The sequence below is a fragment of the Branchiostoma belcheri genome, unplaced genomic scaffold (assembly GCF_001625305.1).
Source record: "Branchiostoma belcheri isolate BF01 breed outbred unplaced genomic scaffold, Haploidv18h27 scaffold24, whole genome shotgun sequence".
Lineage (NCBI taxonomy): Eukaryota > Metazoa > Chordata > Leptocardii > Amphioxiformes > Branchiostomatidae > Branchiostoma > Branchiostoma belcheri.
This window is the reverse complement of record NW_017803843.1, coordinates 2,801,204-2,822,652: the sequence shown is the minus strand read 5'-3', so window position 1 is coordinate 2,822,652 and position 21,449 is coordinate 2,801,204. Positions and strand designations below refer to the sequence as shown.

At 42.2% G+C, this 21,449-nt stretch overlaps 6 protein-coding genes across 13 annotated transcripts in view; 3 read left to right on the top strand and 3 right to left on the bottom strand.

Annotated features, from left to right (window-relative positions):
- Positions 1 to 3,286, top strand: part of LOC109471026 (flocculation protein FLO11-like) — a 5,541-nt gene extending 2,255 nt beyond the window's left edge. Inside the window, exons 3-8 of one of the 4 annotated variants that reach the window (XM_019770195.1) lie at positions 7 to 302; positions 480 to 753; positions 1,003 to 1,049; positions 1,256 to 1,384; positions 1,637 to 1,705; positions 3,181 to 3,284. In XM_019770195.1, coding sequence (XP_019625754.1) covers positions 7 to 302; positions 480 to 753; positions 1,003 to 1,049; positions 1,256 to 1,384; positions 1,637 to 1,702 — 812 coding nt within the window. In that variant the 3' untranslated portion in view covers positions 1,703 to 1,705; positions 3,181 to 3,284. Of the gene's footprint in view, positions 1 to 6; positions 303 to 479; positions 754 to 1,002; positions 1,050 to 1,255; positions 1,385 to 1,636 lie in introns of all 4 variants that reach the window. The other 3 variants (XM_019770194.1, XM_019770197.1, XM_019770196.1) reach the window with 3 other exon arrangements.
- Positions 3,287 to 3,402: 116 nt separating this feature from the next.
- LOC109471027 (tubulin--tyrosine ligase-like) lies at positions 3,403 to 8,807 on the bottom strand. 2 transcript variants are annotated; one of them, XM_019770198.1, is made up of 9 exons: positions 8,621 to 8,807; positions 7,786 to 7,864; positions 7,221 to 7,447; positions 6,423 to 6,555; positions 5,883 to 6,015; positions 4,984 to 5,051; positions 4,643 to 4,736; positions 4,394 to 4,512; positions 3,403 to 4,246 (listed from the first exon to the last, which is right to left on the bottom strand). In XM_019770198.1, exons 1-9 carry the CDS (start codon positions 8,784 to 8,786, stop codon positions 4,114 to 4,116), a joined length of 1,152 nt encoding a protein of 383 aa, XP_019625757.1. In that variant the 5' UTR covers positions 8,787 to 8,807; the 3' UTR covers positions 3,403 to 4,113. The 2 variants fall into 2 exon arrangements, with proteins under 2 accessions (XP_019625757.1, XP_019625758.1); XM_019770199.1 differs by having other exon boundaries at positions 8,630 to 8,807.
- Positions 8,808 to 8,941: 134 nt separating this feature from the next.
- On the top strand, positions 8,942 to 11,425 carry LOC109471028 (arpin-like). 2 transcript variants are annotated; one of them, XM_019770200.1, is made up of 6 exons: positions 8,942 to 9,198; positions 9,634 to 9,709; positions 9,955 to 10,087; positions 10,378 to 10,584; positions 10,744 to 10,901; positions 11,058 to 11,425. In XM_019770200.1, the coding sequence occupies exons 1-6, from the start codon at positions 8,963 to 8,965 to the stop codon at positions 11,064 to 11,066; spliced, it is 819 nt and encodes a 272-aa protein (XP_019625759.1). In that variant the 5' UTR covers positions 8,942 to 8,962; the 3' UTR covers positions 11,067 to 11,425. The 2 variants fall into 2 exon arrangements, with proteins under 2 accessions (XP_019625759.1, XP_019625761.1); XM_019770202.1 differs by lacking the exon at positions 9,634 to 9,709 and having other exon boundaries at positions 9,107 to 9,198.
- Positions 11,199 to 15,338, bottom strand: LOC109471029 (V-type proton ATPase subunit D-like). 2 transcript variants are annotated; one of them, XM_019770203.1, is made up of 8 exons: positions 15,236 to 15,338; positions 14,714 to 14,831; positions 14,471 to 14,550; positions 14,162 to 14,229; positions 13,795 to 13,839; positions 12,615 to 12,785; positions 12,342 to 12,420; positions 11,199 to 12,067 (listed from the first exon to the last, which is right to left on the bottom strand). In XM_019770203.1, exons 1-8 carry the CDS (start codon positions 15,280 to 15,282, stop codon positions 12,031 to 12,033), a joined length of 645 nt encoding a protein of 214 aa, XP_019625762.1. In that variant the 5' UTR covers positions 15,283 to 15,338; the 3' UTR covers positions 11,199 to 12,030. The 2 variants fall into 2 exon arrangements, with proteins under 2 accessions (XP_019625762.1, XP_019625763.1); XM_019770204.1 differs by lacking the exon at positions 15,236 to 15,338 and adding an exon at positions 15,064 to 15,175.
- A 226-nt stretch (positions 15,339 to 15,564) lies between these two features.
- On the top strand, positions 15,565 to 18,729 carry LOC109471035 (transmembrane protein 180-like). The gene is made up of 5 exons (XM_019770211.1): positions 15,565 to 15,619; positions 15,817 to 16,673; positions 17,143 to 17,294; positions 17,405 to 17,488; positions 17,686 to 18,729. Exons 2-5 carry the CDS (start codon positions 15,918 to 15,920, stop codon positions 17,975 to 17,977), a joined length of 1,284 nt encoding a protein of 427 aa, XP_019625770.1. The 5' UTR covers positions 15,565 to 15,619; positions 15,817 to 15,917; the 3' UTR covers positions 17,978 to 18,729.
- A 127-nt stretch (positions 18,730 to 18,856) lies between these two features.
- LOC109471032 (bifunctional glutamate/proline--tRNA ligase-like) lies at positions 18,857 to 20,768 on the bottom strand. 2 transcript variants are annotated; one of them, XM_019770209.1, is made up of 2 exons: positions 20,654 to 20,768; positions 18,857 to 19,016 (listed from the first exon to the last, which is right to left on the bottom strand). In XM_019770209.1, exons 1-2 carry the CDS (start codon positions 20,743 to 20,745, stop codon positions 18,866 to 18,868), a joined length of 243 nt encoding a protein of 80 aa, XP_019625768.1. In that variant the 5' UTR covers positions 20,746 to 20,768; the 3' UTR covers positions 18,857 to 18,865. The 2 variants fall into 2 exon arrangements, 1 of the variants encoding a protein (XP_019625768.1); XR_002140289.1 differs by lacking the exon at positions 20,654 to 20,768 and adding an exon at positions 20,543 to 20,640 and having other exon boundaries at positions 18,926 to 19,016.
- Positions 20,769 to 21,449: the final 681 nt, after the last annotated feature.

Sequence of the window (21,449 nt, the reverse complement as noted above, 5' to 3'; positions counted from 1 at the left end):
CTGCAGATAATTCTACAGAAGTCTCAGTAAATTCAACAGAACTCACAGCCAACTCAACAGAGTTTCCAGCTAACTCAACAGAGTTTCCAGCTAACTCAACAGACTTCCCAACTGATTGGACAGGGACCCTCCCTACCATGAGCCTTGGTACAGAAACCACAGGTTCCACAGGTTATGGCACAACAGAGAGTTCAACAGCCTCTGTGTACGAGACCACTCAGACCATGGAGACTTCAACATTGGAGGAGCCCACTTCCACCAGTCCCATGTGGGAATCCAGCACTGCTATGACCACTCCTCAGGTCAGCAGTACACAGGGTTTACTTTTTCTCTTACCTTGAAAATAACAGACTTTAACCAAAATTCCTACTTCTGTGACTAATACAGAATCAGAAACACCTTTTCTTTCTATCTTATTGGGAACAAAAAAGGTAACGTTACAGGTGACAGAAACATTTCAACGATTATTTTGATTTCAGACCTCCACAGAGGAGTTGGCTCTCTGGTCAACAACTACTAGTAAGTTCACACCCACACCAACCACTGAGTCTACATCCACACCTGCTACTGAGTCCACACCTGTAGCTGCCACTGAGTCCACATTAGGTGCCATGGAGTCTACACCTGCAGGTGCCACACCTACCACAGAGTACACCTCAACATCTAATGAACAGCAGACGACGCCAATGGAAGCACCAAAGACTGTCTCAGCCAAGGAAGACAACAAGACCGAAGGAGACAAGGATGAAGGAGGTATGACGTACCTTTACAGGGAGATGTGTCTGCAGAATATGGGGTGGTGCAGGGTGGAAACATACTGGCCCTTTGTACTCTATTGTGGAAAAATTGTCATGTGTCTATGTTCCCAGGGACACCTGAAAAACAGGTCACAGACCTGAGTGTGATCTACTGGCCATGGTGCTTAAAACTGCAACCATTACAAATGAATTTGAGATAATAGTGTTCTAAGGTGTTGTTAAAAAGTAGTTTGTGTTCCTCCAGGTGACAAGTCATTCGGAGAGCAGATCAGAGAGAAACTGAAGTCTCATGTAAGTATTATTCACTATGATAAGTATGCAAATATTTTTGCTGCTTTTCCAGCCATACTTGTCTATGTCTGAGTTCTATGATCAGAGATACATTTTTCCTAGTGTGTTTATTAAGTTCTGTTGGTGCATGGGGACCCACCCAGGTAGTGTAGGATGGTCCAGTGCTTACAGTGGATGAGGACAAATTTCTCTGTCCATTTCTGCAGGAGGCAAGGTTCATCCTCAGCATCATGATCCCGGTGGGAGCGGGCGTGGTCGGCGCTGTTGCAATCGTGGGGTTCGTGTACGGTGTGAAGGCCTGTCGACGCAGGTTCCGCAGGAAGAGAAAGCTAAGGGTATGTACAGCACTAATATCTTCTTATTTTTAACAAGAAGCTGGTCAGGGTCTCAACGTAAACTTATTACTTCACCCACAGGGAGTAAAGTGTTGCTTTAGGTGTGTTTTCCTTGTGTGCCATCTCTGATTGCCTTGTTCTATCTAAGATGAGAGACTTTGAGAGAAGGCTGTGTGAGAAGATTGCTTTTGTGTTTACTGATGTGTGTGATAAGACATTTTATGTTTATTGACAACTTTCTTGCACCCACAGCCAGAGGAGACTATGGGCATGGACCGAGTCATGCTACTGGCTGGCAGTTCTGATGAAGAATTCTGATTGGTTAGTCACTTGCAACTTTTTGACATCGATTTCCTGTTGGCCACCTGCTCTGATGAAGAATTCTGATTGTTTACTGCAGCCTTCCAACATTGATCTCCCAGAAACTTAGGCCCTTAAGTACAAGTTTGAGTTGAGGATTCAGTGTTTTTGTTATAGTGAAGTTTGTTTTCCTGTTTATCATATCCTAGTGCCAAGTGTTCCTGAGTGTTGTATTATAGTTATAAAAGCCAGGTTAGACAATAGATGTTTGTATAGTATGCCTCTCAGCCAACTTTTGTTTAGACGTGTTTGCGAGATGTGAGTTTTGGTTGGTGGCAGCTCCAGGATGTCACCAGTGGGCAAGAATAGAGATTATTGATCCTGCAGTGCCTTGTGTTATGTGTGTGGTACGGCTGGTGGCTGCTGTGTGTAGTCAGCAGCTGGAACAGCCTGGGGCTGTGTTGGGCATAGCAGCATGGTGAGGTAATGTGCAAGCAAGCTGGTGAGTTGGCACAAGAGGGAGGGGACACGGCTCGCTGTATTTTTTGGGCTTGCCAGATTGCAAGTAGTAATATTCTTTTCTGCAATCTTCTGCAATCTCAAATCACATTGGGTTTAAGCCTTGATGAGGTTCTTCCAAAGTTCCAAGTATGCCTTGTAGTTAGAGAACTGGAAAAGCTGTCAAAAGGGAACACATGGCAAAAAAAGTTTGATTTCTTGGAATTACATGGTGCTTTCTCCTCTGCAAAGCTGTAAAAGCTAATTGAATAGAATGATAAGAAGATACTTTGTGATATGAACCTCTCAGCACTAAGTTATAATAATTCTTCCATGTCAAGTAAAGTGATGGCTTCATCAGATTGAGGTTTTGACTGTATATTTTTTAAAAGGGATGTAAAAATTTGACAATAATATCAGATGTATTTAAGCAACTGCTAGTATTGGACAAAGACAGTTGTTGTGGCTAAGATAAAAGGAAGCAATATTCAGATGAGATGATTGTTGTATTTATGAGATTCAAAACAGAAAATTGAAATGCTGGAGATAAATGTTGCCGTGATTCTGGAGTGCAATGTAGATACTGTGATGGTATTATAGAATTTCGTAGGATGAAACGGGCATGAAAACTGTTGCATTTCATAGTAGTTAGTTTGATGTGTGGTGTACATTTCTCTTGCTTTAGTGTTTTGTTGATGTAATCATGAGTTGTCAGTAACAGAAAAAAGGATTCAAGAATCCTGTCAATCAAAATTAATGAGATTTAGACAGTCCATTCAAGACATATCAGAATCCTTACAAGACATATTGACATATCAGAATCCTTACATTTCAGCTTCCTTAAAAGACATATCAGCTTCTGTACCACTACCAGACAAATCTTTTTCCTTACATTTCCTTATGTCACAAGAAAGCTATGATGTTATGTGTCAGTAGTTTGTCCTGCTGGATTTAAGATGCTCTGATGAGTGATGAAAATGTTTCTTTCATTGTTGAAGATCACTCCATGATGTCTGCAGGCCAGAGAAATGTATACAGCTATGTGGCTGTGTCGTGTTGCTTCTGTGGTGCAGATTATTGTGGCAATAAAGATGACAAGCATGAGTCCAGAGTCTATGTCTTTACTGGACTACCCCGGTAGTTTTCTTTATTTTTTGCATTATCCATGATAGTACTGAACACATGAATAGTATCAAAATCTGTTGTCTGACTGTCTGTAACCTGGCAGAGTGCAAGTCTGGAAACCTGCAAGTAATCAAACTGCAATAATAAATTTTGTACTTTCACTTAACTGGATAACTTAGCATACTCATTTCATGAAATAATAATAAACAATCTGTGCATATAAAATATAGTAAGTTTTGATCAAACAACTTCACACCAAATTGAAACTCATAAATATGCTTGCTTCAGACTCTTAAGAACATTCACTGATACTTTGCTCAGAAGAAAGACTTAATTTTATACACAAAAAGTTAATAATTAAAACACACAAAAGTTACTTTTATGTACAGCCAAGGCACTAGTCAGTTATTACAACAATAGAGATTGTCAGTTTTCCATCCTATTCTACAGCAAGGGTTCCTGGATTGTTTCTTTTTCATCATGAGCCTTAACACTTCTCTGATTGGATATGTATGTGAACTTCAGTCCAAGCAGGTTCACAGCTTACAGTATATTCTGTATCTAACTTCTATCTTAACTTTTCAAGCTTGGAGGCCAGGTGCAGGCTAGTTTTCATAGATGATGTAAGTTTGTAGGTGCAGCGGATCCTTCCCCCAACCACAATAGTTTGTGTACATTTTATCCATCTTTCCCTTTTGAACAATAGTACTGGTATGTGTATCATCCAACTTGCCTATTGTACCAGGCACAGTTTGCTAGCTGATATGTTTTTCGCGGTTTAATACGACCTCCCAGACCGAGGCACGTCACAACTTCTCGAAGGCATCCCTGATATTCCCTGCTGTACCAGACTTCCCCACTTCTTCATCAGCAGTGGGGGGGAACAGGGGGCTGATTGCAATGTCTACAATGCCAGCAGCAAGGTCAGGAAGAAGCTTCCTGGGTAAGAAAAAAATAGTACACGTGGGAGTCATTCCACATTCCAAACCCTCACATACAAGTCAACTCCAAAACTCATAGTAGTAGCATTCAGAAAGATCTACAGGGAAACCATATCATACTATTATAGTATTTGTTTCACCTTACCTGGCGCAGGCCGGAGCTCCATTCACCTCAATAAGCCAGACCTTCAGCTGAGTGTCCAGCATGAAGTCAAACCCGAACAGCTGGAAGCTGCAGTAGTCCAGGCCTGATGTACTGATGCTCTACAGACAACACAATAAAATGTGTACAGTAGTCCAATAAACCAGGAGCTGAAGTCAAGAATACAATAATACACCCTGGAAGCTCCATACACAATACTAGTAATGCAGAAAGCAGCAGAATTTAGCTCACCTCCCTGATAGCCTCTAAGCAGTGTCTAATGACAGTTCTGACTTGGGGAAGAACTGCAGAGTCCAAGGTGGTGCTGTGTTCAGTCTCAAGAAACCTGTAAAGTAAACAAGACCACCCAAAATTGCTTGTGCCTTGCCTTTACACAAGCACAGAATGTAACTGTAAAGTAACTTAAAAATAGTTATGTTTTACCAGTACAATACTACACTACGTGCATTGAGGAAGGTGATTGCAATGAGTAAGGTGACGGTCACTGAAATGTTGGCCAAATAAAACACTGGGTTATGTAAAAAGAGTCTCTTTGTTGATCCATGTGTGTATACTAAAGGTTAACCCTGTACCTGTTGAACTCTGGGAAGAACATCTCGTTGCCTTCCTCATATTTTCCATAGTTTGCAGAGTGGGCTTCCTGAAGGCATACAGAGTACTGTTGGAATGTTGCATTGGAAGAGCAGCAATGAAGTATGGCTCAGAGGAAAATTAGGACTAAGTGAAATACATGTAAAATGCATTTCTGTTATAACTAATATAATTGGAATGCAAAATGGAACATTACTTTGACCATTGGCCTCAAAGGTTCCAAAGGGGCTTGAACTACAGCAGGCACACATGCAGGGTGGATACATGTATATGAGGAAGTGAAGGCATAGACATGACTTTGGGCAGGACTTTTGGTGCTTAAATGTTCTCAGTTTGCTACAATATCTATATCACAGGAAAGGGAAGTAAAGCACCTTCCTACTTTCTACAGGTCGGAAGCAGTGGATTGTGGCCCAATAATGCTACAAACAGCAGTAGGAATGTTCTGGAAAGATAAGAAACATGCAGAAAGCAGGATGTGAGCAAAAACTGAAATGAACAAGGGAAGTGGAGTAGTCTGAGAAAAGGTGCATATCAAGAATACATATGGCATTAACGGTCTGATTTCATAGGACTCTTCTCAAGTGAACAACTGGGCATCTCAGCATAATTATCATTAACGGTGGCCATACAAGCTGGAATGATTGGACAAACAAGGCCAAATAAGTCATGTACATAATTACAACTGCAGGGTAGCCAAACCTCTCTGTTCCTCAATGATCCTGAAGTAGATACCACAGCCACACTACTCCTAAAGTGAAATCACAGCCACATGGTAATGTATATAAACCATGTGTGGAGACAGACAGTGCTGACATGTAAGCAGTGGTTAGTTGGATGGGACTGAGCTGTAAGCAGTGATTGGTTAGGTATGACTGACCTGTAAGCAGTGATTGGTTAGGTGGCTTGTCAAGTCCTGAAGGTCTCCAGGGTTGTAAGGGTCAGACGACGTTCTCAGAACTCCCTGCTTGAACATCCAGATGCTGTACTGGTGATCAAGTAAAACCCACATCCTACAAGCAAACAAACAAGCATACAAACAACAAACACCACATCCAACACACAAACAAACAAAACCCACATCCTACAGTGTACATAAAAACAAACAACAAACAATATAAAAATAAAGTCAGTGTAATGTATTACAACATCTACCACAAAATACAATAAATAAAAAAATGCATACAAACAAACAACAAACATCTTAAAATCACATGGAATTTTGACATCTTAACATCACACCATCCACAGTTTAACCTGACATGCGACTGTGGATATAGGATACATCATCATCATCATCATTGGATACATATAACACCATTGACATGCATACATGTACATGTACATGTTACATGTACATTATGTACACTGTGAAATCTTCCCCCCAAAAAGAGACTGTTGGAGACCTGAACTGTCCTACCTCATGTCAAACTTCCTGTTGCCTGTGAGCAGCAGTGGATCTTCGATGTATTTCTGTATGACGTGAGATTGCTTGCCTCTGTCTACAAACTCCAGCAGCGACTCACAGTCTGAAGAGATCAGGATATCCTCACCTGCAGATATAAAGCACTCAATAATACACTACGGTGACTACACACACAGTCACCCTTAACCTTATATCCGATCATCTTTGTCATCAGCAAAGGAGCAAAGCCATACTCTCCTCCTTTTGCGACTTGACCTTGGGCATAGTCCTTGGGCATAGCAAGGAAATTTTATGTATGACATCTGCATGCAAATCAATTTTTGCCTGACTTAAAAAAAGTGAGTACTAGTATACTCAGGCTTTTAGCTAGGGGGTGTCCAGGGTGTCTTTTGGACGCCCTGTACTGAAAATAGTAAGAAATTGGACGCCCTACTTTTTGGTAGGACACCCTAAAGACACCATATTTTTTCCACTTCCAACCCCTGCCATGCACACATGCCTCCTTTCAGCATACAAAAATGATGGTTTACTGAAGGAAAAAACTCAAATTCCTCAAAATGCAGAAAGTTGTGTTTGAGAGAATTATGAATGTCAAAAAAGCCCCCCTAAAAAGGTCACACACTGTGCGTCTTTGCTGCGTACAATAAAAAAATGGACACCCAACAAAAAAATCCTAGCTAAAAGCCTGAGTATACTATTTATGGTAACTGGACTTGCAGAAGTGACACTAGGAGGTATCCTTGAGTATACTTGTAGGGGTAAAAATAGTTTGGTTGTTGTAGAAGTTTGCACCTTTAGCACCAGCAGATGCCTTGGCGATCCAGACACCACCCTTTCCATCGGAAGCTGCAGTACGGAACTCGCTTCTCTCGTCCTTCCGCCTCGGCTTCAACCCTAGCCTGCCCCTGGCTGCCTTCTCATCATTCTCAGCGAGGAATCTGGTGGGGCAGACGATGAAAGACAGTGGCATCCACCGGAATGGGTCTGACCCTTCAGCAGAGCTGGCACTCTGAACAGTCCTGCAAGGGACAAGTACAACTTTTACATGTACAAACTCAATGCTCAGTGTAGTTACAGAGGTTTGTTGCTGTTGTCTATCAGATATTGTGGCAGTGTATATTGTATAAAAGAAATGATATTGGCAGGCTATGCTGTAAGAGTAGACCACAAATAATTAACAATGTTTTAAAAAAAAGATACTACCAGGAATCAGGTCTTCAAGATATACCATTACAATGCACAACTCACTGAGGGCATTTATTTGACTATTATGCCTTTGCTGTCTGTCAGTAAGAAAGACAGCCTGTCAATAGCCACTTCCATTGTACAACACGAAAACAACAGACAGACTGTTTACTTGACCATGGAAGTCTTCCTACAGATGCTCCCTGATCCTCGGTAGTAGTTCACCAGCTGGACAAGACCTGGCTCGTGGCCTGGGGAGACAACAACAGTAAACAACAACAGAACTTTACAATCTTTGAAAAAGGTTGACTAGTTTGTTTGAAAAAAAATTGTATATTATATATAATTACATGTCTACTAGTCTACTGCATGTATGCATGTACTGTAATGTTACTATTCCATGATTCTTTTAAATACTTCTATATTTCAACAATAACAAGTTACTCATTACAAACTACATGATCCATTGAATGTAGCAACTTGGACATTGCCAAAGAATTATACAGTTGTGTCCTCTATTATATAAATGATCTGTTCTTGCTGTAACCATACCATGGAGGTCTCTTTTTCTACCTCCATGTTGTAACTGTTACTACATAGAGTAAAATTACTAGTATTAGATAGGTTACAGGTAATAATAATAATAATAATAATAAATGGTTTTTATTGTCCAAACAGTACCCATGCAGTCGCAGCCTAATATATAAGAGGTGAAGCATTCTTGTTCTACACTGTCATACTATGACAAGACACAGTATCATCAAGGATTGAACCTTCTTGGTATCATGATCACTTCAAATTAGAGTCCTAGACATAGGTGGAGGTGGGAGCCGGACCGATTAAAGAAACAGCCTCTCCCTTCAATCAATCAAATACAAATCAATCAATCAATCAACCAATCACTCCCTTCACTCAGCTTACTGCACCAGCCCCCGCGCCGTACAGATACTGTGGAGCCAAGAATGGTCTGTCTACCAGGTTACTGATTATGTAGAAACTAACGGTACCGCGCTCACCGAGCCGTCCGAACGGCAGCTTGTTCCTCTCGCCGAGCATGAGGTGGAACCGCGCCGAGTCCCTCGGCAGACATCGCCAGTCTCCCCGAGCCACCAGCAGCTCGGCAACGGCGCCGTACACGCTGCTGCTCTCGTCCCTATTCACGAACGTGTACATGTCACCAAAACCGCCGGCCGCCCTGAGAACTGCTCCTACCGATCGCCCCGTCTGGATAATTTATAAATTTCCGATTTCTTCCATATCTGCAGACCATTCAATATGGCCGCCAAAAACAAGAGACAAGCCGACTCCCGTGATTGGTGAGTGCTGACAATATCCACCAATCAGACACTATGTTATATAGCACAGTAGGTCGTACCGCTTCCGGTATCAACTTCCGGTGCAGAGCAGAGGAAGGGGAAGAGGAACAACAGAACACAGACAGACCTGAGCCTAAACACACAGAAAAGACAGAACAGCAGCCCACAATCGCGATAATGAGTCGTTTGTACGACAACCAGCCGTTAATGTCCATTCCAGTCCAGACTCACCAGCTGACAACTGTATGGAATCCCAGCAACTACCAAAAGTTAGGATGTTTTCCCTAAATTTTGTAATATGTTTCAAATGTTACAATGTATAACAAATATCAGATCTGTGTTCATAATGATGGAATGATGCATATGTACACCCCTCCTCACTACATAACAATAAACTAACTGTCAATAGCATGTCATTTACCAATGTTCGTCATATTTGTTAACCATGATATGTAGGCTTACCTCATTATTTTCAAATTGATATTAAATGATGATAACGTTAGCTCATCTCCAGAATGGGGAACATTCACCAATCAGTTCCTTCTGCACTAACAGATTCTTCCTGTTTACATGCACTCAACTATCAAGACTCCAACTTCAAAAAAGAATTTGATAATAGGTATTAAAAAAACAGATATTTTTCATGTATTGTTAATACTTCCAACAATTTGTACGAGGTTAATGAGAACATTTCCCTCTGCCAGAGGTGCAGGAGTGCTGGTGGAGGGAAGGATCGAGGGCAGGTCCAGACATGTCATCATTGATCCCAGTCAGACCAAGGTCAGGCCATGCTGCATGGTGGATAATGCATGGCGCATGTCAGAAAGAAGCAGAAGTGTAGCTGGTACTTAGGATATGAAAAGACACACAAGACGAAATACCGGTTCAAATCCAAGTGACCAATGTGCATGTTTGGACATAGATGACTCACCATCTAGATTGTACAACAAGCTTTCCTTTTCCCCATGTATCCCAGCTAAATTGCTTAAGTAGCTTTCTTCACCCCCTACCCTCCCACTGCACAGTTCAGGTATTGCGTGCTGCATGTCCACCCCACCCAAGCCCATCGCAGGAAGTTTGATGCAGCCGGGAAGGAGGTCGAACCAAACTTCAGTGACACTTGGAAGGTTAACACAGGCTACCTGCACTCATCATACAGTATGTACTTCCACACCTGCAGAACTAACCACTGAAATGTAACACTAGCATCAATGCTGGTTTGACAAATTACTTAAATGTGATATTGTGTTGTGTTGTATAAGTGACATTTCACTGACCTCTAGCAAAGACATTTGTTGTTGAAATGTAATACCAAAAAGCCTTAACACTAACTGTTACAGCAAAACTGAAAAATGTGGTGCTGAAGTAAAAGAGCAATTACTAAGAATGAAAGGTATGGTAACCCTGACTTGTAAGGGTCAGATAAAGTGCATGTGTGTTGACTACAGAAGTGGAAGCCAGGGGTCAGACCGACAGGCTGACCACAGAAGAGCTGGAGGCAGTGGTGATGTCAGCTGAGCTGGACCACCTGACACAGCAGGTCAAGAGACACGGCTGTCTGTCCTTCTGGGTCCAGGAGGAGGAGCTGGCAGGGATGGAGCTGAACACCGGGGACAACGTCAGATTAAAAACCAGGGGAGATGGACTCTTCATTTGTGAGTCTCTTGAGTATGTATGAACTGGAGACAAAAATATGTTTGCGTGTCACATCAGCCTCCTTCCATCTTGGACTTAGTGGTTGACCCAGCTGACTGTCCTGTCATATTATAAAGCCTTATCAGAAATATGTTTTATTTGTCTCCCTCTGTCCACAGATAATGTTGCCCAGCTGGACGGGGCAACATCGCAGGTCTCCAACTTTGCTGGGGGCAACATGGTGGGGGCATCATGGACAGAGAAGGTCATGGCTGTGAAGAGGGACCAGCAAGAACAGAGGGACGAAGAGAACCAGGGGGTGGATGAAGACGAATGGGTGAGAGGGCAATTGTTAGGAACTGTAAAAGTTAGATTTAGGTTAGTTCCAGTAGACGTTCCTCTCCAAGGCAAACTCTAGTAATTCTTAACTTATACTAAACATACCTGCTGCATTTGTTATGTCTAACAGACATTTTGTTCTTCTTGTTTCCAGGATGACTAGAGGGATCAACCAAAGGGTGAAAGAGAGAATAAGGAGTGACAGCAGAATATTTTTCACTAGCTAGCAGCATGCCTTATTCTAACCCAGCTTAATGCCAAGTACAAGTACAGAGGAAAACAACATGACAAGCTATTGTCATATTGGTTATAATTCATCATAATAATGCTGCAGGCATATAATATATTTTTTCATTAATAACTCTTCATTTTATAGTACTACTATTGTATTAGTACAATTTCCATACACTGTACAAGAAGTCAAAGGAAACAGCAAGACTTGTTCACAAGTGTTGGTCTGTTAAAACAATGTGGTCTTCATTTTGCACAACATGTTCATAAATATACACCTTTACATTTACTGATACAACTGTTGTCCGATATTATAATCATTCTTACATCCACTATTGCTACCGATACCAGTCATAGCACATACATATGTTACTGGCTTAGGTGTGATGTCAGCTGACATTGTATACTAGTAACTAGCTAGTGCTGATTTGTGACACAGAATGGCAGTTAGACCACTGACTAATATGACTGCTACAGATGTAAGTACCACTGCTTTCATTGATACCATTACCCAAATTCACATCCATTGTTACATACATGTAACATATACACACTACTTAGTGCTACTATTACCTGACACTTGCTACAATTGGCAGGAAGGGACTCAATATACATACTTGTATATTTAATGCAGTACAGAAACATCCATAACTACATGTGCATGTCCAGTGTCATGCCAGTCTGGCAATGACCCAACTCAACAGGCAGGATTTGCTTTACCTATGTTGTCATGACATTCCCACTTCCCTTGTTGTGGTCCTTAACACTGTTACTATGTCGGAGGGGTATTTTATGTTTCAAACAGCAAGTCTGAATCATGCTCTTCCTCTAGTAAATTGGCTGGCTCCTTGTACTCCCCTTGTGCTCTTTGAGCAGCAATCCGCTTCTCTGCCTTCTCACGGATTATCTTCTTCTTCTCCTGGATTTCTTAACCTGAAGGAAAGAAAAAAATTTTAAAAACATTGCTTGTATGTAATAAAATGCAATATGTATGTAATGAAGTGAAGCAGTTTGACTGACAAAAAGTACAAGCACAGTATTATGAATCATGTGGCAGAAAAAATCCATTCTGTAAAAATGTTAGAACTGAGATAGTATTCACACATGGAACCACCTTGAGGACTGGTAAAGCTATCACTGGTGTTATCCCAAGGAAAACAGGCTTACATGTAGGTTTGGGAGAGGTAGATGAGGAATGCAGGCTTACCTGTAGAACTCTTCTCTCTCCCTCTCGTCCAGCTCAGAGACAATGTAGGACAGGGTGTTCTCAATCCTTGGGATGATCACTGGACATGGGGAAGATAACACTGCACATGTGATATTGGACACGGGGTGATTGCGAAGTAACTGCATCATCTTGTCAAGGAAAATGCTGAAAATATAGGTGTCAGTGCAGGAAAGGCTGAACTATTTGCAGTGTGATTAAAATGAATCCCATGAAGAGAGTCTTGATGCACTGTCCACACAGAAAGGTTAATACCATGCTCGATGGCGTTGACTCTTCTGTTGGTGATCTTGATGACCTCATCCAGCGTGATGAAGGCTGTCTGCAGCGAGGCCAGGTCCACCAGCAGTTCCACTGCCTTCCCATAGTTCTTCTTCAGCTTGGCCACCTGCTGTCCACCTCGGGACAGCCCCGCCAGCTCATAAGCTGGACAAACAAACAAACAATAAACATCAACCCCACCATATAACGGTGCACACCCCAGTTCTTGCGCGACCGGGGTCCGTGGTAGTCCGTTGCAAAAAAGTGACGAAAGGGTTTTGAGGGTCCAAGTTTGAGGTGACATTTCTCATAAACTGCCACGAAGTATCATTAAACATTAACATGGCTGAAGAGTGTCAGAAATGGTGATTTTCGGGTGAAAATTTCTTTTGGCTCCGAACCTTACTTCCGGGTATCCTTGCGCGCCAAGTGTAATCCGCCCGTTTGACCTAGATTTCGCTCTGCGGCTTCGTAGGGGTGGATTTGCAACCCCTCGCGCCGTGGACTGTTTAGAAAATTACAGTACTAGAATTTTCTTTATAATTTACTCGGGTATAGTCAAGGCTTGGGTCTTTCTGCCAGCATCAGTCATTTCTGCCGGAAAATTCTTTTCTACGGGATTATCCTACGCGAAAATTCGCAATTTTGGGCATTAATTTTGGAGTGAAAATAATGTTTTTTCCGTTGATTTTACCAAACTTAAAAAGGTTGAAGAAACCAAACTCAGCTGGTCTTGTAGCTGAAGAGATATCCTTTCGTCCCATATACAGTTATTCTCCTTCCGAATTATTCCACGCCAGAGACGGTCGCTAGATTTGAGGGTGTGCAGCTTCGAATAGAGACGCCAAATAAACTGGGGTGTGCCCCCTTAACAGGCTAAATCACAAACAAATAAATAAACAACAGCTCAGCCACCTAATGGCTAGTACAGAGGAACATGTGGATAGCAGCAAAAGGACAACAGCAAGGTCAGGAAAAAAGATAACAGGGTCATGAGGGCATGGGACAGCAAAAAAAAGGTCTATCAGCATTGCATTGAGACAGTAGGGTGACTTAATTTGCTATTGTCATGAAACTAGTTAAATTCACATTCACTTAAATATACATGTATCAGTGAGTAATTATAACTTGTAATTAACATGAATCTGGCCAGGATGACCTGACGGGAACTTACTGTCGCTTCCGTCTGCGTAGTGCTCGAACACCGGCAGGGACACACCTGTGGACACAGTTAACACCTGGATGTGGTCTCTGGGTAGTTTGATCTGATACTATTAGAGTAAGTATTCTAAAGGTAAGACTGACTATAGATAATAATAGAAGTTGAAGGGTGATTTTCTCATAGGTTTACCACCACAGTGGGTTCACAGTCCAGTTAACACAAGGTCTCTGTCCAAATAAAAATTGGCTTGTAGATGCTCAGGGTAAGAATTAGGCTTATAAAGAAAACAAAGATATAGGTTTTACCACTTCACTACAGTATGATACAGAGCAGTTAAATGGCTCACACACAGCACAGAGTATGAGAATGTAAGTCTTACCTGCAACATTGTCCTTCTTGAATCTGACTTTTGTCTGAGCCTTGGTTACATTCTGTAGAACTATCTGACTGGAAGGCAAATGGGATAAAGATCACTGAAGGATTAACGTGGCATCCCTGAGTAATTTCTTTCATCTGTTACTATTGACTACTCTAGCCTGGTCAATCTTGGCCTGGGTAGTAAAGAGCAAATACTGGGAAGATACATTGCACTATCAGCCATCATGCTCTAATAGCAGACAGTTGCTTTTTTTTTGTTTTTCAAAGTCTGTCTTAGACCCAAAGTTCTAAAGCAGGTAAAGATGCTTACTTCACATCTCCAATAATGAACTTGGCTTCAGCCAATGAGAAGGCAGCATCTTTCATCACCTCCCCCATCAGCATCTTCGTCTGTGGAGGATAAAGGTTAGCAAGGAAACATGCAGTAACATAGTAATCAGAGATACGACAAGTCCCACAGACAAAAACAGCAGGATGAATTGAAACATTGCATCATGTGTATTGATAATCATGGAAACACAGAACCATAAAAGAACAGGTGAGCAACACTCACATCTATAATCTTGGCAAGGATCTGCCGGAATCTGAGGGTGAGGGCATCAGCCTTCTTCTTCAGCAGGCTGTGTCCCTTCTGGGCTCCCTTCAGCCGGCCCCGCATCACCATCATGTTCCTGTCAGAATGTTGGACAAGGGGATAAAGATTTTATGACACCTCTTCAACCCCCTCCACCTCTAAATTTTGGAACAGCCCAGCCTAAACTGGATCATGGAGATGGACATATCAAAGCCTTTATCAAAGTGCACAGTTGAACCTTTTTCCCATGGATGCAAATCTGTACAAGTATTAACCTTATAAACGTTATAAAATGAACGGCACAAGACAGCATGGGGAGAGTTAAGCACCGTTTTCATGTCACATGACTCTGATGCAGCTGACAAGGTGACATCACCTCACGGTTTCTGCGTTTGACGGCCACATTTGCGCGACGCCTGTCTACGAAAGCTACCTCCGCCTACTCTACCTTACAAACACCCCTTACAGCCCAAGTCCGTGCAGATAGACAGTAAAACTCACATGCGGGACGGGAAAACGTCCAGCCGATCCTTCCCCACTCCCGACATTTTGGTTAGATTTACACAGCTCTGCGCGTGCGCCGAACGGTACAGCGGTTAAGGTTCAGAGTTGACAGGTCATCTCACCTGTTATTGGACAGGTGAGCAGGAAATGCCACACCTCCTGACACTTCTTCTTCTTCTTCTTAACTACCCTCGAACGACCCCTGTACGGAGTATCACTGACACGAATCAACTTTTCAAAAGGAAGATCTTACAACCAGAACAAACATTTGCAGTGGCTGTAACGTGAAGTTTTGCCGGAGTGGGAGCAGAAAACGGGGGGCGGAAAACGGCGGGACCTGCGGGTGCAACGTCCCGGACAGTGACGTACGTGGCAGGACCGGTCCGTATTTTGCAGCTTGGTGTTTATCTCTGTTTTGGGTACCTAGTGGCTCATAATCGTACTTCCGGGTTTTCTAACTTTTAACATTGAAGATGCATATTAATGCTGGTTTCCTAAATGACAAATCTGTCCTTATGCATTTTTCATACGGCATCTATTAAAGATCTAACATAAAAAATTGTATGAATTCATTACAGGGCAGGGATATCCTGGCACCTGTACAGCAGCTGCCCCAGTGCACCTTTCAAGCCCTGACAGACAGGGAGGAAACCCTGCCTTGCATCCTGAAGATACATGTATGCGTCTGAGGATGAAGCTGCCAAGCCTGGACAAGAACGCTGTGGCTTATGCTTCAGTGGCATTTGCCAATGCCATGATGAACCCTCTTTTCAACTTCTACTATGTGAAACTGTTCCTGAACAGCTACAAGATCTCTGAAGTTTGGTTCAACCAGGCCCAGGTGATATACATGATATGGAATGCCATCAATGACCCCCTTTTTGGCTACTTCCAGGATAACTCCAGCTTGGCATGTTTTCGACAGCGACGAACGTCTATCCTGTACGGAGCACCTCTCTTTGCACTCAGCTTCCTCATCCCTTGGTTTCCATGGGGACAGTACGAGCCTGATGATTGGCTGATTGGCCTGCACCTGATCGTGGCACTGAACATGTATGACACCCTCTTCACCTTCGTGCTGCTCCAACACTGCGCCCTGTTCACGGAGGTCTCCAGGAGGCATGAGGACAGGGTGCAGCTGATGAGGTACTGTCAGGTGGCAGGGCTGCTGGGGACTGGGCCAACCATCGGCATCGCTTCAGCCGTCTCCAACTACATGGAGAACCTGCACAACTTCCGCATCTTCACACTCCTGGTGGCGGCCCTGGCCTGGGCCAGCATGCACTACGCTGCACTACACATCCGCACAGAGCTCGACCACACACGAGACCAAGCCTTTCTGGAGGCTGAGAGTCAACCTAAGGATGATGGCAATTCTAGTTCTTTCTGGAAATTGACGTGGCAAATAGTTACACAAAAGAACTTTGTTCTGTTTGTAACAATGAACTTCCTGCAAACCTTCCACAAGACATTTCTGATCAATTTTGCCATGATTTTTGTGGACAACCTCCTGCCAGAAGACATGTTCAGCTCTCTGACCAGAAGTGTTCTCTATGGGTCTGGGTTTTTATCCCCGGTAATGTTCATCAGTCTTTTAGATGGCTCACAACTAACATTGGCATCAAATAACCTTTTGCTACGAGTGATTTATGACCTTTTGCTGTACATGTGTATTGATGTTGTCAGGTATCTCTATTTCAATGTTCCTCTGCCTACCTTCTAGAATTCAATCAATACAGTGCATATTTCACTGTATTGATTGTCAGTTTACCACTTGTTTAGGGTTTGATGAAGTCAACAGCCAATAGAAAACTTCTGATGCTTGGAAAGTGTATTACATGTACTTTCATCCCTACTATTTGTTTATCCACAATATTAAGGATCCGATGCTCCTTGTGTTTCAGATCACTACTCTGCTTCTGAGTCCAGTTGTTGAGCAGGTGGGGTCATATCGGGTCATCCTGGCCTCCTTCTACCTGGAGTTGGTGTGTGCAGTGGGTATGTTCCTGGCAGGGCCACAACCATGGCTGGTCGTTCTGTATCTGCTGATGGACATGTGAGTACACCTGTGACTGATACATTTGTACATACTGTACACTGAGTAGTGGATGATTGTGTCTATCTGCTGTTGGACATTTACATAACAGTTTTTCTCCTTCCCTGCAGGAGCATCCCAGGAGCAATTTTCAACCTGTTCAACATCTCTGTTTCTGACATCATTGATGCTGACTGTAAAAAATATGCCAGAAAGTAAGCAACAATCTTTGTTTATGTTGTTTCATTATTCATTAACATTTTCCTGGCTTTCTCAGTATCTTACAGATAATGTCATCTGCAACATTATCTACTTATCCCCTAAAGAATGAGGTATAGTTAATGTCATTGTCTGTGTGTGCAGTTTCTACTGCAGGGAGAAGTACAATTTTTGTATGACGTGTTGTCTGCAGGACTCCATTGTCATCCATGTTCTTCGGAATGAACGCGTTGTTCACCAAGCCGGCACAGTCACTGGCACCAATGCTGGTGGTAAGCATCCTGAATAGGTATGGGTATGAGGACCTGGTGCGGAGCACCACTGGACTGGGCACAAGCACTGCTGGGCATGACGAGCTCAGGCAGGTCATGTTCCATATCTTCTGCCTTCTCCCTGCAACCATCGCCTTCCTACAGATCCTTGTCTGGAAACCCTACAGCCTGAAGGACAGCCATGCCTCAACAGCCAAGCACATCGACACTTAAGGAGTCCAAGGAACTACAAGAAATAGTTTCCTATTACCTTTCAGTCCATACTTGATGAATGATATAAGATTTTACTTTTTCCATATGAAAGACATTTGTTTAAATTCTGACAATCCTTATGTTTATAGATGTAACATCTGCATGTGAAAATGTGTAATATTTTTCTGTGTGAGCAAGTTTGAATATTAGAAGCTGCTTGCAGGTGAAATAAAACAAGAATTTCAAGATTGCACGAGCGCCTTCACATGCTACTTTTTGATTCATATCACAGATGTTATTAATGTTAATGCACACAACAGTGACTTCATGATATGGTCACAAGGGAAAGTTGTGGTGCAATAAGTTTCATTATTTATTATTAAAGCTCATATCTTTTATTTCTCATTTTAGTTTTCAATTCAGTTTCACTGAGCTTTTACTTGTATAAATGTAATTACATGTACTACACGTGCCTTTATCAGCTTCCTCAATGTCACATATCAATTTTGTACTTATCTATATCTACCGTTATTGCATTTAATTACTATAATTACAACTATGATCTGTTATATCTAAGACAAGCCTGATTGATTTAGGAATGCAGATACTGCTTAGCTGAGTGATGACATGACAGACTTGTACTAAAAAATTATTATTTCCTGTCATTTGATGGTACGTTCCATTCTGACAGGAGGGGAGCAGACATACATGTTTATCACCATTCATCTGAAGTCACAGCTGGAAATCTTCAATATTGGTGTCTAAGTAAAGATAACTTAACCAGAAAACATCTGAATCTGCAAATTGACGTTTCATTGATTACATAGTCATTTTCTTTGCACCCAATGCCCCACCCCCAATTCATCTTTGCAACAAAAATCATTCCACAGTTGACCTTGACTTTGACTTCTAATAGCTGCGGCCAAACAGGGTGTAGTACTTGGCATCCTTGTCACAGCCCTCCCAGATGCACTTTGTCCCTGGCTGGAGCTCCTTCAGTGGCTTGAAAGGGATGCACAGCCCCTTGGCGGAGGGCGCCCCTGGCTCGATGTCTTGGTCCCTGCATGGAGGTAGAAAAATTTTACCTCCATGGTCCCTGCAGGTGATGTAAGGGCATTCAGTATGTCTTAGTTCTGAAAATTGAGCAACAAGACTGAGCCTTCGCCAGAAGAACCCAGCCTTGCCCCGTAGAATCCAGCCCACTCCAGAAGAACCCAGACCAGCCCAGAAGAACCCAGCCTACCTTGCACTGTCCTTCTTGATCTTGTCCTCACATGGTATTGCTCCACAGTATGGAGCCTATTATAACGTTAGATAATCTGGACAAACATCAGGAAAAGCAGAATTTGTACAACACAATGTGGAGTGTCTTACACAACTGTCCCCAGTCTATAGGATTTACTCATGCTGGGCTGTATGGATTGAAAGTACATTGTAACTTCTTGACTACTCGTGTTCAGAAATATCCAAACTGTACATTTATGCCTGCAAAAATATCCTATTTCATAAACGTGAAACCATACTGTATAATAGTCTAAGGTCACATCAATTTAATTTATTGGTTCCCGGATTTATTCAGAAAAAATATGAAGCGACAGGGCGAAAGAAAAATAAAATAAAAACAGGTCTAGGCATCCTATTATAGCCCCAAATGCTTGCAACGATAGGAGCCATGAAGTCAACACAAAAGGCCGGGTCAATATTTAAACATGGAGGTAACAAGGCAGAGGCAATAAAAATCATTGCCAAGGCGACGACTGAAAGATATATATATATTATTTCATGTGGTGGAGCTAGCAATCTACATTACAATTTTAAGAAAAACAGATTTCCCTTTCTTATAAACACATGCATGTAGTGCAATTTACAGGATGGGTGGAGGATGTGTGGGGCAATATACCAAATACACGTATAGAACGAATCAAACTTTCTTCCCCAGCAATATAAATTTTATGATGACATACTTACTTACTTTACCTGGTAAGTGGGACTTTTGTCGAGTTCCCACTCAAACCAAACTTAAAACCATCCTCCACTTCACTCTATCCTCCACCAGAGACTGGATTTTACGTCTGGTTGTTACTCCTATGACTTTTTTTTACCTTTTGTGGGTTCCAAAAGGACGGATAATTTCTTTTCTCTGTGTGATCTGTTTGAATATGGTCTTTGGCCAAGGTGGCCAAAGACAGCTGTGCTCTCTGTCCATGGTGTGGGGAGAAGACAGATGACCAGTAATTAATCATGCCAGGCAGCTGGATGGGTGGCACGTGGGCACCCGGTTTAAGTTACCTGCTTGATCCAAAAACTACATGGCTGAAGGTTACCTCAAAACCAATTCCCTAGGGAATGCATTCGTGCAATTTCTGAAATTCTTTCAAAGCGATCGTAGTACTTGCACAAATGCCTCCGCCCCAAAGGTGTCGCCAAAAATCAAAATGTGATTTTTACCTCCATGGGTACAGTACAGTTATCACAAAGTAAATTGGGTAAGGCTTACACAGCTGTGCGCGTGCGCCGATAAGTGCAGTGGCTAAGGTTCATCTACTTCTACTACTAGTATACTTCAGAGTTGACAGGTCACCTCACCTCACCAGGAACTGCAACGTACACCTACTGAAGGAGACCACCATCTGCCAATGATTTTTGGCCGTTTTTGTTGTCTTTTTGGAACCACCAGTGACCAGAAGAAACATTTACCGCGGCTGTAACGCAAAGTTTTGCTGGAGTTGGGAGCAGAAGAAGACGGGAACTGCGGGCAACGTCACGATCACGTACGGGCACGTCGGCATTTACAGCTTGTGATGTTCTTGGACTTTGGACCTTCGGCAAGGTTATGTGTTCATAGTGTTTGTGTGCGTGTGTGTGTGGTTTAGCACGATGAGAAGCTTATTTATGGATTGTCATGAAACTTCGTAGTTAGATAGGCCTTGAAAAGACCTAGAAATTATTAGATTTTGCCTCCCACCCCTCAGAACTTCCGGTTTTGATGTCTTAGTTGGGGAGGATAACTTGGCAAGAACCGGCTGACGGATTGTCATTCTTTATAGTATGTAGGTAGCTTAAGTGATGCTTGACGTAATTAGATGATGACTAGAAAGGTAACATTTGCAAAGCAAATGCATAGTGTTTACCTTCATATATGGTCTGCTCTGTTAATTCAAACACATTCACATAATGGTGACAGAAGTCTAAATCCTTCATACTATAAAATTGCAACATTACTATAGGAACCCAACACCAGTTACCATGGCGACAGACGGTCTGGTTCAGGTCGTTGACCAGGTCAGTGTTTGGAATGGAAGAATAAACAGAGCAAAAATCAGGAGCTAATTAATGAGGAATTTCTAAAAAATATGCTGTATTCCATAAGAGGCCTATTGAACACTTGTGACATATGTAATTGGAACTGAGAGGAACATCTGAATATATATATATATATATATATATATATATATATATATATATATATATATATATATATATATATATATAT

What these genes read in the sequence shown, in the direction of transcription:
- LOC109471028 (XM_019770200.1), top strand. Translation starts at nt 8,963, where the DNA reads ATGTTATATAGCACAGTAGGTCGTACCGCTTCCGGTATCAACTTCCGG. An exon ending in CTACCTGCACTCATCATACA is followed by an intron (nt 10,088 to 10,377) that starts GTATGTACTTCC and finishes TGTTGACTACAG; the next exon opens with AAGTGGAAGCCAGGGGTCAG. An exon ending in GGGAGATGGACTCTTCATTT is followed by an intron (nt 10,585 to 10,743) that starts GTGAGTCTCTTG and finishes CTCTGTCCACAG; the next exon opens with ATAATGTTGCCCAGCTGGAC.
- LOC109471035 (XM_019770211.1), top strand. Translation starts at nt 15,918, where the DNA reads ATGCGTCTGAGGATGAAGCTGCCAAGCCTGGACAAGAACGCTGTGGCT. An exon ending in AAAAGAACTTTGTTCTGTTT is followed by an intron (nt 16,674 to 17,142) that starts GTAACAATGAAC and finishes CTTGTGTTTCAG; the next exon opens with ATCACTACTCTGCTTCTGAG. An exon ending in CTGTATCTGCTGATGGACAT is followed by an intron (nt 17,295 to 17,404) that starts GTGAGTACACCT and finishes CCTTCCCTGCAG; the next exon opens with GAGCATCCCAGGAGCAATTT.
- LOC109471029 (XM_019770203.1), bottom strand. Translation starts at nt 15,282, where the DNA reads ATGTCGGGAGTGGGGAAGGATCGGCTGGACGTTTTCCCGTCCCGCAT. An exon ending in CTACGCAGACGGAAGCGACA is followed by an intron (nt 12,786 to 13,794) that starts GTAAGTTCCCGT and finishes TTGTTTGTCCAG; the next exon opens with CTTATGAGCTGGCGGGGCTG. An exon ending in GAGAGAGAAGAGTTCTACAG is followed by an intron (nt 12,068 to 12,341) that starts GTAAGCCTGCAT and finishes TCTTTCCTTCAG; the next exon opens with GTTAAGAAATCCAGGAGAAG.
- LOC109471027 (XM_019770198.1), bottom strand. Translation starts at nt 8,786, where the DNA reads ATGTACACGTTCGTGAATAGGGACGAGAGCAGCAGCGTGTACGGCGCC. An exon ending in AACAGGAAGTTTGACATGAG is followed by an intron (nt 6,016 to 6,422) that starts GTAGGACAGTTC and finishes GTTTGCTTGTAG; the next exon opens with GATGTGGGTTTTACTTGATC. An exon ending in GCTTAGAGGCTATCAGGGAG is followed by an intron (nt 4,513 to 4,642) that starts GTGAGCTAAATT and finishes TGTTGTCTGTAG; the next exon opens with AGCATCAGTACATCAGGCCT.
- LOC109471032 (XM_019770209.1), bottom strand. Translation starts at nt 20,745, where the DNA reads ATGCCGACGTGCCCGTACGTGATCGTGACGTTGCCCGCAGTTCCCGTC. An exon ending in AACTTTGCGTTACAGCCGCG is followed by an intron (nt 19,017 to 20,653) that starts GTAAATGTTTCT and finishes ACCTCCATGCAG; the next exon opens with GGACCAAGACATCGAGCCAG.